This window comes from Giraffa tippelskirchi, chromosome 2 (assembly GCF_054371585.1).
Source record: "Giraffa tippelskirchi isolate mGirTip1 chromosome 2, T2T-mGirTip1v1.2.pri, whole genome shotgun sequence".
NCBI lineage: Eukaryota > Metazoa > Chordata > Mammalia > Artiodactyla > Giraffidae > Giraffa > Giraffa tippelskirchi.
The window spans coordinates 300,737-317,717 of NC_137276.1; the positions used below are offsets into that span (position 1 = coordinate 300,737).

The window sequence follows — 16,981 nt, forward strand, 5'->3', positions numbered from 1 at the left end:
TTCGTCCAGCCTGGCATTTCCCATGATGTACTCTGCATATAAGTTAAATAAGCAGAGTGACAATATACAGCCTTGACGTACTCCTTTCTTGATTTGGAATCAGTCTGTTGTTCCATGTCCAGTTCTAACTGTTGCTTCTTGACCTACATACAGATTTCTCAGCAGGCAAGTAAGGTGGTCTGGTATTCCCATCTCTTGAAGAATTTTCCACATTTTGTTGTGACCCACACAGTCTTTGCTAGCGTATGAAAGTTGCTCAGTCATGTCCGACTCTTTGCAACCCCATGGACTATACAGTCCATGAAATTCTCCAGGCCAGAATACTGGAATGGGTAGCCTTTCCTTTCTCCAGGGGATCTTCCCAAACCAGTGATCGAACCCAGGTCTCCCACACTGCAGGTGGATTCTTTACCAGCTAAGCCACAAGGGAAGCCCATTGCTAGCGTGTGAGATGAATGCAATTGTGTGGTAGTTTGAACATTCTTTGGCAATGCCTTTCTTTGGGATTGGAATGAAAACTGATCTTTTCCAGCCCTGTAGCCAATGTTGAGTTTTCCAAATTTTCTGGCATACTGACTGCAGCACTTTAACAGCAGCATCTTTTAGGATTTGAAATAGCTCAGCTTGAATTCCATCACCCCCACTAACTTTGTTAGTAGTAATGCTTCCTAAGACCCACTTGACTTCGCATTCCAGGATGTCTGGCTCTAGGTGAGTGATCACACCATCATGATTATCAGGGTCATTAAGATCTTTTTTGTATAGTTTTTCTGTGTATTCTTGCCACCTTTTCTTTACACCTTCTGCTTCTGTTAGGTCCATACCATTTCTGTCCTTTATTGTGCCCATCTTTACATGACATGTTCCCTTGGTATCTCTAATTTTCTTAAAGAGATCTCTAGTCTTTCCCATTCTATTGTTTTCCTCTATTTCTTTGTATTGATCCCTAAGGAAGGCTTCTTATCTCTCCTTGCTGTTGTTTGGAACTCTGCATTCAGATGGGTTCATCTTTCCTTTTCTCCTTTGCCTTTCACTTTTCTTCTTTTCTCAGCTGTTTGTAAGGCCTCCTCAGACAACCATTTTGCCTTTTTGCATTTCTTTTTCTTGGGGTTGGTCTTGATGACTGTCTCCTGTACAATGTCACAACCTCTGTCCATAGTTCATCAAGCACTCTGTCTATCAGGTCTAATCCCTTAAATCTATTTGTCACTTCCACTGTATACTCATAAGGGATTTGATTTAGGTCATACCTGAATGGTCTAGTGGTTTTGCCTACTTTATTCAATTTCAGTCTGAATCTGGCAATAAGGAGTTCATGATCTGAGCCACAGTCTGCTCCCGGTCTTGTTTTTGCTGACTGTATAGAGCTTCTCCACCTTTGGCTGCAAAGAATATAATCAATCTGATTTCAGTGTTGACCATCTGGTGATGTCCATGTGTAGAGTCTTCTCTCGTGTTGTTGGAAGAGGGTGTTTGCTATGACCAGTGCATTCTCTTGGCAAAACTCTATTAGCCTTTGTCCTGCTTCATTCTGTACTCCAAGGCCAAACGCCTATTACTCCAGGCATCTCTTGACTTCCTACTTTTTTTTTTTTTTTTTTTTTTTGACTTCCTACTTTTGCATTCCAGTCCCCTATGATGAAAAGGACATCTTTTTTGGGTGTTAGTTCTAGAAGGTTTGTAGGTCCTCATAGAACCATTTGACTTCAGCTTCTTCAGCATTACTGGTTGGGGCATAGACTTGAATTACTGTGATATTGAATGGCTTGCCTTGGAAATGAACAGAGATCATTCTGTCATTTTTGAGATTGCATCCAAGTACTGCATTTTGGACTCTTTTGTTGACTATGAGGTCTACTCCATTTCTTCTAAGGGATTCTTGCCCACAGTACTAGATAAAATGGTCATCTGAGTTAAATTCATCCATTCCAGTCCATTTTAGTTCACTGATTCCTAAAACATCGGCGTTCACTCTTGCCATCTCCTGTTTGACCACTTCCAATTTACCTTGATTCATGGACCTAACATTCCAGGTTCCTATGCAATATTGCTCTTTACAGCATCGGACCTTGCCTCCATCACTAGTCACATCCACAGCTGGGCATTGTTTTCACTTTGGCTCTGTCTCTTCATTCTTTCTGGAGTTATTTCTCCACTGATCTCCAGTAGCATATTGGGCACCTACCAACCTGGGGAGTTCATCTTTCAGTGTCCTATCTTTTTGCCTTTTCACACTGTTCATGGGGTTCTCAAGGCAAGAATACTAAAGTGGTTTGCCATTCCCTTCTCCAGTGGACCACATTCTGTCAGACCTCTCCACCATGACCCATCCGTCTTGGGTGGCCCCACACGGCATGGCTCATGGCTTCACTGAGTCAGACAAGGCCGTGGTCCGTGTGATCAGATTGGCTAGTTCTCTGTCATTGTGGTTTTCAGTCTGTCTGCCCTCTGAGGGGCAAGGATAAGAGGCTTATGGAAGCTTCCTGATGGGAGAGCCTGACTGTGGGGGAAACTGGGTCTTGTTCTAGCAGAACAAGATATTTCCATGAAATATTAGTCAGCCACTAAAAGGCATGAAATACTGACAAATACCACAGTGGGATGAACCTTGGAAGCATCATGCTGAGTGAAAGAAGTCGGCCACAAAAGACTGCATGCACGGTTTCATTTATATGAAGTGTCCGAAAGAGGCACGTCCACAGCATAGAAAATGGATTGGCGGTTGCCAGGGGCTGGAAGAAGGAGGAAATAGAAAATGACCACTGATGGGGACAGGATCTCCTTTGGGGTATCATGGAATTGTTCTGAAATTAGCCAGTGGTGATTGTTGAATGAATCCACTAAAAACCACTGGATGATACACTTTTAAAGGATGCATTTGTGTTATGTGAATTGTATCTCAATAAAGCTGTTAGGTTTTTTAAAGAACCAAACGGAAATTACAGAACTGAAAATAGAATAAGTGAATTTTTTTAAAAATTCACTTAGTGGACTCAATAGTAGAATGGACATGATAAATGATAGCATCAGTGAACTTGAAGAAAAAAATAGAATTTACTCAGTGTAAACAACAGAAAAAAATAGGAAAAAGTTAACAGAGCCTCAGAGAGCTTTGGGACAATAACTAAAAATCTAACATTACTATCATTGGAGATGTGGGAAAGAGAGAAAAGACTGTCAGACTGAAAGAGAATTTGAAGATATAATGGCTGAGAACTCCCCAAATTTCATAGAAGATGTAAAGTTACAGATTCAAGAAACTGAGTAAACCCCAAAGAGAATAAACTCAAAGAAATTCACATGAAAACAGAGAATAATTAAGCATTTGAAAACTAGGGACAAAGAAAGAAATCCTAAAAGGACCAGAACTGCCCTTAAATAACGGCGGAAGGAAGCCCTCAAACAGAGAGAGGAGGATAACAGTGAGACGCACCTTTCTGAAAGGAAAGGACGGTGGAATAGGTGAAAGTAGAAATGAACATAATAGACTTTCACTTTGTGAGTTTCTTTCATCACATTTTATGACTGAAGCAAAAGTTATAACATCTGAAGTGGTGCGTAGTGTATATAGACGCCCATATAGACAGCATGACATTTTACCACTTCAAGTGAAATACAGAAGCTTTACTTACGTTTAGGTTCCTTTACCCTCCCAGTTTACCCTCCCTGGGCTTCCCTTGTGGCTCAGCTGGTAAAGAATCCTGCAATGCAGGAGACCTGGATTCGATCCCTGGGTTGGGAAGATCCCCGGGAGAAGAGAAAGGCTACCCACTCCAGTATTCTGGCCTGGAGAATTCCATGGAGAGTCCATGGGGTCGCAAAGAGTCAGACACGACTGAGCGACTTTCACTTTCACCCTCCCAGTTTAAAAATACAACTTCCTAAGTATTTGATCTAAATATATGTGCTTCACCTGTAAGTGGTGATAAGTTCCTTGTGTGTATAATAGCTAGAGCAACTAATAAGAAAATTATACAAACTTCAGGGGGATCAGTCAAGATGGTGGAGTCAGAGGAGGTGGAGTCAGCTGCTCCCAGGGACGCACCAAACACACCAAACCCACGTCTCCGCGCAGAGCAGTTAGCACTGGAGACCGGCAGCAGGGCCCCTGCACAGCCGAAGCCGCAAGAAAGATGCATGTTTGTTCGTGCGATTTCTCTGATCACGACTGTATGAAACCAGAAATCAATTACAGAAACAAAAAGAAAAAACAAATATGTGGAGTCTAAACAACATGCAACTAAAATAAAAACCAAACCAAAAATGGGTCAATGAAGAAGTCAAACAGGAAATCAGAAAACAGCTAGAGACAAATGCAAATAGAAACACATGCTCCAAAATCCATGGCAGGCAGCAAAAGCAGTTCCAAGAACTGCTTTTATTTTGGTAACACAGCAGCCAGGCTTTCCTCAAGAAAGAAAGAACATCTCCAAGAAGCTAACCTGCCACCTGAAAGAATTAGAAAAAGAACAAACAAGCCCTCAGAAGGAAAGTAATCAAGAAGATAGACATAAACAAAGTAGAAAAGATCTGTGAAACCAACTGTTTTCTGAAAAAAATTAAATTGATAAACCTATAGCCAGACTCACCAAGAAGAAAAATGAGAGGAACCAAATAAACAAATAAAAAACGAAAGGAGAAATAGCAACCACGCCACAGTGATACAAAAACTCATAACAGAAAACCACAGTTATGTGCTAATAAACAGGGCAACAAAGAAGAAATCCACAAATTTCTAGAGATATACAACCTGCCAGGACAGAATCAAGAAAACAAAATTGGGGACTTCCCTTGCAGTCCAGTGGTTAGGACTCCACACTTCCACTTCAGGGGCATGGGTTCAATCCCTGGTCAGGGAACTAAAATCCCACAAACTGGGTTGCATGGCCAAAAAACCCCACAGAAAACAGATAATTTAAAGAGACTGATCATTAGTAGTGAAATTGAACTTGTGATTGAAAAACAACCCAGAAAATAAAAGTCCAGGACTGGATGGCTTCACAGGGGAATTCTATGAAATATATAAAAAAGAAGTAAAACCTATCCTTCTCAAATTATTCCAAAAATGTAAGAGGTTGGAACACTCCCAAATTTATGTTACAAGTCTACCATTACCCTGATACAAAAAATAGACACAGACACTACAAAAAAATAAATTACAGGTCAATATCCTTGATGAATATAGATGCAAAAATGTTCAACAAAATATTGCCAAATGGAATCCAACAATATATAAAAAGGATCATGTACCATGATCAAGTTGGATTTATTCTGCAGGGACACAAGAATGGTTCAACGTTCTCAGATCAATCAATGTGATTCACGTTAACAAAAAGAAAGATACAAATCACATGATCATCTCAATAGACACAGACATGCAAATCAAAACAAGGAGATATCACCTCACACCTGTCAGAATGGCTATCAAGGTCTACAAGTAAAAACGTTGGAGCAGAGGTGGAGAAAAGGGACCCCTGTACACGGTTGATAGGAATGTAGATTGGTGCAGCCTCTATGGAAACAGTACAGAGGTTCCTCAAAAAAGTGAAAAGTGAACTACCATAGAATCCAGCAGTTCCACTCTTGGGCATACATCCAGAAAAAGTTAAAATGCTAATTTGAAAAGATACGTGCACTCCAATGTTAATACAACAGCCAAGATATGGAAGCAACCCAGTGCCCGTCAAGAGAGTAACGGGTAAAGGAGATGTGGTACATATATACAGTGGAATATTACTCAACCATGAAAAAGAGTGAGAGTCTGCCATTTACAGTGGACAGACCTAGGCTTCCCAGGTGGCTCAGGGGTAAACAATCCACCTGCCAATGCAGGAGACTCCGGTTCAATCCCTGGGCTGGGAAGATCCCCTGGAGAATGAAATGTCAACCCACTCTAGTATTCTTGGCTGGAAAATCCCATGAACAGTGGAGGCTGGTGGGCTACAGTCCATGGGGTTGCAAAGAGTCAGTCACAACTGAGCGTGCACACACGGATAGACCTAGAGAATATTATCCTCAGTGAAACGAGGCAGAGAGAGACAGACACTGCATGACATCACTCACATGTGAGATCCAACAAACAATACAAACAAGTGTATATGCAAAACAGAAACAGACTCACAAATGTGAGGGAAAAAGAAAAACTATGGTTACCCAAGGAGATAGGGAAGGGAGAGGGGAAAATTGGGGGTATAGAATTAAGAGACACAAAACACTGCTGCTGCTGCTGCTGCTGCTAAGTTGCTTCGGTCGTGTCCGACTCTGTGCAACCCCATAGACGGTAGCCCACCAGGCTCCCCCGTCCCCGGGATTCTCCAGGCAAGAACACTGAAGTGGGCTGCCATTGCCTTCTCCAATGCATGAAAGTGAAAAGTGAAAGTGAAGTCGCTCAGTCGTGTCCGACTCTTAGTGACCCCATGGACTGCAGCCTATCAGGTTCCCCCGTCCTTCACCATCTCCTAGAGTTCACTCAAACTCATGTCCATTGAGTCAGTGATGCCATCCAACCATCTCACCCTCTGTCATCCCTTCTCCTCCCAGCATCAGGGTCTTTTCCAATGAGTTGGCTCTTCGAATCACGGGGCCAAAGTATTGGAGTTTCAGCTTCAGCATCAGTCCTTCTAATGAATGTTCAGGGTGGATTTCCTTTAAGATTGACTGGTTGGATCTCCTTGCAGTCCAAGAGACTCTCAAGAGTCTTATCCAACACCAGAGTTTGAAAGATCAATTCTTCAGAGCTCAGCCTGCTTTACGGTCCAACTCTCATAACTACTGGAAAAACCATAGCTTGGACTTTAGTCAGCAAAGTGATGTCTCTGTTTTTTAATATGCTGTCTAGGTTTGTCATAGCTTTCCTTCCAAGGAGCAAGCATTTTTTAATTTCATGTCTGCAGTCATCATCTGCAATGATTTGGGAGTCCAAAAAAAGAAAATCTGTCACTGTTTCCATTTTTTTCCCCACCTATTTACCATGAAGTGATGGGACCGGATGCCATGATCTTAGTTTTCGAATGTTGAGTTTTAAGCCAGCTTTTTCACTCTCCTCTTTCACCTTCATCAAGAGGCTCTTTAGTTCCTTGTCACTTTCTACCATTTGAGTCATATCATCTGCATATCTGAGGTTGTTGATATTTCTCCTGGCAATCTTGATTTCCAATCTGTGATTCATCCAGCCCAGCATTTTACATGATGCACTCTGCATATAAGTTAAATAAACAGGCTAACAATATGTAGCCTTGTCGTACTCCTTTCGCAATTTTGAACCACTCAGTTGTTCCACTTCCAGTTCTAACTGTTGCTTCTTGACCTGCATACAGGTTTCTCCAGAGACATGTGAGGTCGTCTGGTAGTCACATCTCTTTAAGAATTTTCCGCTGTTTGCTTTGATCCATACAGTCAAAAGCTTTAATGTAGTCAATGAAGCTGAAGTAGATGTTTTTCTGGAATTCCCTTGCTTTCTCTGTGATCCAATGAACGTTTGACCTCATACCATACGCAAAAATTAACACAAAATATATCATAAACTTCAATGTAAAAATCTAACATTATCAAGAAAACATAGGAGAAAATCTTTTTGACCTGAGATTATGCCAATACTTCTTAGATATGACCCCAAAATACAAAATATAAAATAACCATAGATAAAATGGACTACATCAACATTAAAAACCTTTCTTTGAAACAGGACAAAAAGACAACCTACAGATGAGGAGGAAATACTTGAAAATTACACATCTAATACAGGACTTCTATTCAAAAGATAATAAATTTTCATACTCAAGGATAAGAAAACCACCCAATGATATAATCAGCAAACTATTTGAACTTCACCAAAGAAGAAACATAGATGTCAAATGACTCTGGGGAATTGCAAATTAAAATAGCAAAGCAGCCTTACCCGGCTGTCAGCACAACTGAAGGGCTTCGGGGCAGCTGGGGCTCACAGTCTACAGTACCCTGGGAAGGCAGGCATCTCACAGTGAGCTGTACACACCCCAGCACATGATCCTGCCGTCGAACTCCTAGACGGTTACCCAGGAGAAATTAAAACCTGTGTGTATGAAAAGTCTTGCACGGGAATGTTCATAACTGCATTATTCACAATAGACAGAAACTCAACCAACCAAAATGGTTGCCAACAGGCAAACATGGCAAATCCATGTGTGTTAGCCACTCAGTCGTGTCCGAGTCTCTGCGACCCTGTGGCTCCTCCAGGCTCCTCCATCCATGGAATTCTTCAGGCAAGAAAACTGGAGTGGGTTGCCATTTCCTTCTCCAGGGGATCTTCCCAACCCAGGGATCCAACCCAGGGATCCAACCCAGGTCTCCTGCATTGGCAGGCAGATTCTTTACGGTCTGAGCCACCAGGGAAGCCCCATAAATAAGGTAAGTCTTTGCAAACGAGAAGTAGGAGGGAATTTTCTTAATCTGATGAGAACTGTCACCAGAACACAGCTCGCAGCCAGCGTCCTACTTTCTGAGACCAGAAACAGGCTACTCTCACTTCTCTGTCTGACTTTGCCCTGAGTCTTGACCAGTGTGGTGAGTTATGGGAAGAAAACTTGTAAGGGTTGGAAATGAGTGTGAAGCTGTCATTCTCACAGACAAGGTCCCTGGGACTATAAAAATCTAGAAGAAGCTACAGATAGGTTAGTAGAATTCAGAAGAAGTTTAGCAAGGTAACTGGATAACTTGTGTTGACTCAAAAAGATGCAGAGTGTGAGAGCTGGGCAAAAGGAGAACTGCAGCCTGGGGACAGCCCCTCAGACAGCGCTGAGAGACTGCTCCAGAGGCGGTGGGAGAACATCAATACATGAGATTTTGTGAAGGGGGGAGTTCAAGGCCATCAAGTGCTTACTTTACAAAAGTTTCTCTGCTAGTCATGAGGAGTTGATGACACCATTAAGGAATTTAGTGATATTCTAGATACGAAGAGACGGAAGGATTGGGATCATGAAATCAGTTCCTGAAAATGTCTAACTACCTGAAGCCCTGTCCCACCAGAATTCCTGGAACACAGAGCACCTCCCTCTACCCTGAATTCCCCTCAGCGGGTGGTGAAGTTCCGCAGCTGCTGCAGCACAGGCTTCAATCTCCCCAGCGGCAGATGGCAAACATCCTGTTGTTTTCGTTCAGTTGCTGGCAAATGCTCTTGGCAAGTGCCAATTTGTAGTTGATACTTGTCAATAAACAAGTCACTTGTTTTTCTACATGTAAGAATAAACAGAAAATTAATTCTTTTAATAGCAATGCTTTATAAAAGCAACAAAAGTATTAACTATTTAGGAATAACTCTACTGAATGAAAAGCTGGCTTAAAACTCAACATTCAAAAAATTAAGATCAAGGCATCTGGTCCCATCACTTCATGGCAAATAGATGGGAAAACAATGGAAACACCGACAGACTTTATTTTCTTGGGCTGCAAAATCACTGCAGACGGTGACTGCAGCCATGAAATCAAAAGATGCTTGCTCCTTGGAAGAAAAGCTATGACAAACCTAGATAGTATATTAAAAGGCAGAGACATTAACTTTGCAAAGGAAGGCAACTAAACTTGGCAAAATGATTCTAAATTTTCCCTGGGCCCCCAGGTGGCGCTAGTGGTAAAGAGCCTGCCTGCTAACGCTGGAGACCTAAGAGAGGCCAGTTCGACCCCTGAGTCAGGAAGATTCCCTGGGGAAGGGAATGGTCACTCACTGCAGTATCCCTACCTGGAGAAGCCCATGGACAGAGGGGCCTGGCGGGCTACAGTCCATGGGGTCACATAGAGTCGGACCCGACTGAAGAGACCTAGCATGCAGGCACCAAACAAGTAGGAACAGCCATCCCAGGCAACTACCAGCGGCCCTTTCTGGGTGAGCGGTCCGCGCGGTTGGGGGTCTCCCACACGGGCTGGCAGCGTGGGGCGGAGGAGCAGAGCAGGGGCAGAGAGCGGGGCGCAGGAGTGGGTCCCCTCCTTCTGCAGACACGGCCGGTCACAGGCCTCCCTGCCCAGCTGGCAGTGGTGGGTCCCCTCCTTCTGCAGACACGGCCCGTCACAGGCCTCCCTGCACAGCTGGCAGTGGTGGGTCCCCTCCTTCCGCAGACACGGCCCGTCACAGGCCTCCCTGCCCAGCTGGCAGCGGTGGGTCCCCTCCTTCTGCAGACACGGCCCGTCACAGGCCTCCCTGCCCAGCTGGCAGCGGTGGGTCCCCTCCTTCTGCAGACACGGCCCGTCACAGGCCTCCCTGCCCAGCTGGCAGGAGTGGGTCCCCTCCTTCTGCAGACACAGCCGGTCACAGGCCTCCCTGCCCAGCTGGCACTAGCGGGGTGTGAAAGGGAGGATCTGACGACCAAGGGCAGAGGTGGGGAGACCGCGGGGCTGGGAGTTTCCACACCGAGGCTGGAAGCCAGGAAAGCAAGCAGGCGGAGACCCAGGAGGGAAGCCGGGGAGGGTTGTTGGGGTGTGCGGGGGGTGCAGCGCTCAGCACAGCGAGGGGAGGCCAGCCTCACTTGTGGGCAGAAGGCCTCAGAAGCCCCGGGTACAGATAAGGTCTCTGTGCGGAGGCAGGAAGTCCAGCCCCTACCCTGTGGCTTGTTTTCTGAGAAGGGTGGGGGTGTGGAGTTTAGGAACCTCCTGGGGAGGCAGTTCCTGTTGCAGAGACAGAGAAGGGGGCTCCGCAGGGGTGGGTGACTGCCAACCCCGGAGGCTGCGCATGTGGGGCGGAGGGGGTGCTGTGGGAGTGACCCAAGAAACAGGCAGGACAAGAAGTCTTGGACAAGAGGTGACATGAAGCCGGGGTGTTGGTGGGGGGGTCTGACTCGGCGTGGGGCGCAGGGCCCTGGGAAGCGGAGGCTGGGGAACCCTCGACCATGAGCCAAGAGGCTGTCCACGGATGCCTGGGTTCCCAAGAAGAGAATCTCCAACCACATGCCATGGTCTTCAACAGATGGCACAACGTCCCAGGCGCTCTGCAGCCTGAGATACTACGAGATACTGGGTGCCCACCAGGGTTCCAGGAGAGACATCCGACCTTGACTCAGGGAGGGGCGGTTGGTGCCAGGTCCCAGAGGCTTGAGAGCAAGCCCGGGGCACACGGGAATGGGGGGCTGCACAAACGGCCAGAGCCCCACCCCCACGAAGGTGCCAGGGGCCTCCATGCAGGCAGAGCCCCAGGACGCAGCAGACAGGGGCCCACAGCTGCTCCTCTGCGGCCCCACCCAGCAGGAAAAGAGGGTGTCAGACTGAAAGACACGCCACCCACACCATCAACAATGTCTCAGTGTCCTCCAGTGTCATCAGGCCTGGCCACACTCTCGGTCACTTAAAACTACCCCCTGAATAGGTCAGCTTTAACATCCTCAGAACGAGGCGCGGTAAGGCCCTCGCCCGTAGCAAAGGAAAACGGGCCTCACAGGCTGACATCCCCCTCCCCCATCTGCCTGTCCCAGGCTCCTCTCCTGGGCCCTGCCCACCCCTGAAGGTTGGCCGGCTGTCCCTGTCGCCTGTGGGGCCCCTTCTCTGATCCAGCACAGACACCTATGTGCCGGGGTGCCAAGGCCCACTTGGGGGGTCCCGACACCTCCCCTCACCTCCCCGGGGCAGAGGGTCCCAGTGCCAGCTCCCCTTCCTGCCTCACAGAGGAGTCTCCGTGCAGCTCGTGTCACCCCCGCAGTGGACCACCAGGGAGGCAGGTGACTGTGAGACTAGCAGGGGGCCCCAGCTCCCACCCCTCTGGGGGCCTGCATGGAGCTCGCCCAGGACAGCAGGTCTGGGGCGTGACCTGGGCCCTTCCTGCACCCCCAGCTGTGGCCAGTGCTGGGCAGGGGCTCCCGCCTGAGGCCCCTCTGCTACACCACACGGCTGCTGGGTGAAGAGAGTGTCCACTGGTCCCCACATCCTACGCCCGTCACACCAGCTCTGGCCCCAGGAGGAGCACGGGGAAGGCAGGTTTCCCTCTGAGCTCTGCTTCCAGCTGCCGCCGCTGACAGAGCGGATCACAGGAGCGGAGGGCCCCTGGGCAGAGGCCTGGCCTCCCCGGAGGAGCTGCGGCCGCGCGCTGGCCCCTGGGATGAGGGCGGGGGGCCCAGCCCTGTCGCCACCCCCTCCTCCTCCTCCTCGTCTCAGGTGAGAAGGCGGGGGGTGGGGACCAAGCTCAGCCTCCCATTTAAGACTCGGCTATCCCTCAGAAACACTGGTGGCCGGGGGAGCGGGCGGTGTGGGCGCCTGCCCTCGGCCACTCTCCCCACGCAGAGAGGACCGGGGTCCCTGTGCTCCCCAAAAGGCCCAGCTCCTGCTCCCGTGAAGCGGGGACCCTGAGGAGGCGCCTGTTTCTGCCTTGGGCATCGCCTGCTGTTTCTGACTGGAGGGGCCTCTTTGCTGCAAAGGGGATCTTTGCCGCCAGGCTCATCCTTTCACCTCCTCAGAGCCCTGTCCTGGTAGCGGCACACCCGGGTGGGCGTGGGGAACCAGACCGCCCTGGGAGGGGTACATCCACAGGCCAGGAGCCCAGAGCTGGGTCCAGCTGAGAGCAGGCCCAGCCTGTGGGAGCCTTGGCCGCCCCCACGTGCCCTGCCCTGACCTCACAGCTCCCCTGAGCCCCGCTCAGCGCCCAGGACCAGGCAGGGAGCCTCGCCGGCCAGGTCCCTGCCCCAGAGATCTTCAGGCCCCACAACAGGTGAGCGGGGCCCCGGCAGGGCTGGAGTGAGCCCGGCTGCACCCCCGGGGCCCTGCCGGTATTGGCGTACCTGTGCCCACAGCGACGGGCCGCGAGCCCACCTGGGCTGCCGGCAGCCAGGTCTGCATCCCGACTCCACTCGCGTGAAGGGCAGCGTGTCTGTGGCTTGGGGATTACCCTTCTGTCAGAGCCTACATGTTTCTGGGCAGGCGGCGTGGGGCAGAGGACGTCTGTCTGTCTGCCTGGGGCACGGACGCTGATGTCTGGGTGTCCTTGTCTGCCCAGAGGCGTGGGGTCCGCGTGAACGGGGCTCTGCTGGGGCCTGTGGGCTGGGTGTGCAGGGAGTGGGTGCCTGTGAGTGCATTTGAGTCTGGGGACCTGTGGGCCCAGCGATCATGCCAGGTTTGGGGAGCACTTGTGTTCACTGGTGCATCCCAGTGCAGGACAGGGACCTCGTGTGCCTGTGTGACAGGTCATCTGTGTGACGTGTCGTCTGTGTGACGTGTCATGTGTCTGTGTGACGTGTCATCTGTATGATGTGCCATGTGCCTGTATGACATGTCTGCCTGTGTGACGTGTTGTGTGTCTGTAACATGTCGTGTGTCTGTGACGTGTCAGGTGGCGATGGATCGTGCGTCTGTGTGACGTGTCGTGTGGCGAGCACCGGGGCTCCCCCTCCCACACGCCCCAGGAAGCAGCCTCTTGCTCCCTCTTTCAGAGAAACGGGGGCTAGGTGAGGACAGACCTTTGTTCCAAGCCCCACAGCCAGTCAGCGGCAGATCTGAGCGGACGTGGCTGTCAGACCACCAGGGGCCACAGCAGGGAGAGGGGACCCAGAGCAGTTCTGCCCAGGCCCGGCCACAGCAGGGCCAGCACCGCCTCCGAGGTCTAGCCGGGTGCCTCCTCCACCTGCAGTCACTGCCACCCCGCGGGCCTCAAGGTGCCCCAGGGTCGGTAGCGAGTGCGGGTCCTCAGAGCTCATCCCCACCCCAGAGAGCCCAGCCAGGGTCCTGCCATGACCCCACGGGACAGCTGAGTGGCCGGAGGCAAGGGCACAGCAGGAGAGTGCAGAAGGGCAAGGTCTGAGCCCAAGCAGGCAGTCCTGGAGCCACACCCGGGAGCCGGGGCTTCGCTGCCCCCTGAAGCCTTTGCGGGATGAAAACCGGGAGTTCCTGCCACCTGGAGCACCCAGACACAGGGCAGAGATGAGAGGCTGGGGCTTCTGTTCCCCAGACACACTCTCCACAGGTGACCAGCCTGCTGAGTGACCGACAGGGTGTGAGTCCAGCGTCAAGCCTGGGCCCGCTCGGGGCCACATTCTGAGGCTCTTACAGTGGACACAAAGCTAAACCCAGCCACATCGCCAACGAGCGGGCTGGTCTGTAAATGGGTTTCGGAGGCCTGGAAGCTCACAGGGACGTCCGGAGGGCCTAGGGCAGAGGAACAGGCTAACGTGGGGCGGGGGGCAGAGCAAGCAGCAGGAGAAAAGAGCGCCGGCTGCCCAGTGAGGTGGGGTGGGGGCTGACTCCGGCCTGAGGACCCAGCCCTTTTGAGCCTGTGAGAATGATTTCCTGTAACAGGGAGGAAGCTGCTGCCAGCCTTGTGCCCTGGCAGCCCCTTGACTGTCCCCTGGGGTAGAGGGGCGGAGACCCACACAGAATGGTCCCACCCCAGAGCATGCCCGCAGGGCCAGGCTCAGATGGAACTGGGCAGAACTGGCATGGAGTCAGGCAGCTGAGGGCTGGACCCTGAAGGTCGCAGAGGGGACTCAGGCTGGGGTCACAGCTCACGTGTCCAGGGCTATGAGGCGACCCAGGGTAGGGGGACTTGGTCCATGGGTGCTGCTAACCCTCTGGAGCTGCCGAGCACCATGGTGTGACCGTGGGTAAACTTGGCGGGGCTGTCACCGCATGCACAGGTGCCCTCGCCTGGGAAGACAGCGAGTCTGGCTCCAGGCCTGGCCCCTCCCGGCTGCCCCACTCACTTGCCCACTGTCCCTGACCGGAGGCCCTGGGCCGTGGCCCCCCACCCATCCCCATGAAGCCTGCCGGCAGGTCCCCAGGTCAGGCTCTGAGGTATCCCGCAGGCGACTGGCTCCCCCTCCCCACAATAATCGTGTCTGTCTGCCGGCGGCCAGGCAGGCTGGCGGCCCAGAGCAGACGTCTGCCCAGCGCCCACCAAGCGCCCGGTAGGAAACTCGCGGTGCCGTGGACCAGGCATGGGCAGCAGTGGGGATGCAGACGAGGGTCAGGACCCCTCCTCACAGGGAGCTGGGCGCCACACGGGAGGCACAACATGTAACCCGCCACCTCTGCCCCCAGGCAGGGCCATGCAGGCCCCGTCTGCAGGGGCCAACCACTCAGAGGTGACCGAGTTCATCCTGGTGGGCTTCCCGGGCTCGCTGGGGCTCCACATGTGCCTGCTGGTGCTGTTCCTGCTGGCATACCTGCTGACCATCACCGAGAACCTGCTCATCATCGCCGTGGTCCACGCCAGCCCCACGCTGCACAAGCCCATGTACGTCTTCCTCAGCAACCTGTCCTTCCTGGAGGTGTGGTATGTCTCCGTCACGGTGCCCAGGATGCTGCTCAGCCTGGCGGTGCCCGGGTCCCACCGCATCTCCTTTGCGGGCTGCATGGCACAGCTGTACTTCTTCCTGGCGCTGGCCTGCACCGAGTGCGTCCTCCTGGGCGTCATGGCCTACGACCGCTACGTGGCCATCTGCCGCCCACTCCACTACCCGGCCATCATGAGCCCCGGCCTCTGTAGCCTCCTGGCTGCCGGCTCCTGGCTCTCGGGCTTCGCCATCTCTGTAGGGAAGGTCTTCTTCATCGCGCGGCTGGGCTACTGCGGCCCCAACGTCATGAACCACTTCTTCTGCGACGTGTCGCCCCTGCTGAACCTGGCGTGCTCCGACGTGGCCCTGGCCGAGCTGGTGGACTTCCTCCTGGCGCTGCTCATCCTGCTTGGGCCCCTGCTGCTCACCGTCTCCTCCTACACGGCCATCATCGGCGCCGTGCTGCGCGTCCCATCCGCCGCCGGCCGGCACAAGGCCTTCTCCACCTGCGCCTCGCACCTGGCCGTGGTGGTCATCTTCTACTCTGCCTCCCTCTTCATCTACGCCCGACCTCGTGCCATCTACTCCTCTGACCTCCACCAGCTGGTGTCCGTGGTCTACACGGTGCTCACACCCCTGCTCAACCCCGTCATCTACTGTTTGCGGAACCGGGAGGTCAAGGAGGCCCTGCACAAGGTGGTGCAGAGGGCAGCCCAGGCCCGGGGCGCCACCTCCTAGGACACACGCCCCACACGCCCCCGGCACACCTCTCAGACAGACAGGACTGCCTGCTGCACCAGGAAACAGTGCTGGGAGGCCCAAGGCTCTGTCTGAGAGGGAGGCACTCTGCACCAGCTACAGGGAAAGATGAGGGGGGACAGAGCCCCAGCTCTGCGGGTGGGGGGCCAAGTCCATGCTTTGCCCCTTCAGCCAGCACTGTGGGTAGAGCCCACCAAGGGGCCTCACCCTGGGAGAGCTGGTGCTGACCACCCATCACTGCATAAGATCCTGGCTCTACAAGTCCGACCGCTCAGCTATCGTGGCAGATGTCCCGAGAGGTGCCTAACGTCAGAAACTATGGCTACGTCCCTCTTTCAAAATGGGTGTCCTTTCAAACCAAATATCTGTAAAGTGATTATTTTAAAAAGCACAGTGGAAAATACTGGGTCACTGATTGTCATTTAACTAATAAAGCGAGTATTGCATGCCAGCCTGTTGCGGGTGCTATGAGGTGCTGCTGAGACCAGGGGGTCAGGGAATCACGGCTGGCTGACACGGTGGAGTAGCAGGTGCAGTTGGTCAGGGCCACAAGGCAGGGCCTCCAAGGTGCCGGGGTCACAGGCCCATCCCGAGCCAGCCAGCAGGGCGTGGAGGCTCGGAGGGAGGGGGGCGGGGTCAGTCCCTGTGGGCCAGCAGCAGTGACAGCGACAGGAAGCAGAGAGGAGGGCAGACCCCAGGCTAGGCTGAGCTCACATCTGGAAACGCCCAGCAGGCAGTGCACGGCCTGGATCTGGGGCTCCAGACAGAAGGCGCCAGAATAAAGCCTCGGTGTCACCAGGATACAGTGGGAGCCGAAGTCAGGACCATGCCCGAGGGCAGGATGCAGACCCAGCAGGGAAGAGGCCAGACACCACCCTCACCCTCGGAGAAACCCTGAAGGATGCAGGCGGCGACCTGGACCAGAGGACCAGGCGAAACGAGGCATTTCCCTTGGATTCATTGCAGCGGGTCAGACACCAGCGGGGAGAGCAGGGTCCAGGGCTCGG

The 16,981-nt window shown here is 52.0% G+C and overlaps 1 protein-coding gene across 3 annotated transcripts; it reads left to right on the forward strand.

Moving 5' to 3' along the window:
* Positions 1–6,359: 6,359 nt before the first annotated feature.
* LOC145539168 (olfactory receptor 226-like) lies at positions 6,360–16,425 on the forward strand. Of its 3 annotated transcripts, none has more exons than XM_081572723.1 (2): positions 6,360–6,383; positions 15,024–16,425. In XM_081572723.1, exons 1-2 carry the CDS (start codon positions 6,360–6,362, stop codon positions 15,951–15,953), a joined length of 954 nt encoding a protein of 317 aa, XP_081428849.1. In that variant the 3' UTR covers positions 15,954–16,425. The 3 variants fall into 3 exon arrangements, with proteins under 3 accessions (XP_081428849.1, XP_081428848.1, XP_081428847.1); XM_081572722.1 differs by lacking the exon at positions 6,360–6,383 and adding an exon at positions 9,616–12,108 and having other exon boundaries at positions 14,980–16,425; XM_081572721.1 differs by lacking the exon at positions 6,360–6,383 and adding an exon at positions 9,616–9,856 and having other exon boundaries at positions 14,980–16,425.
* The last annotated feature ends 556 nt before the right edge of the window (positions 16,426–16,981 follow it).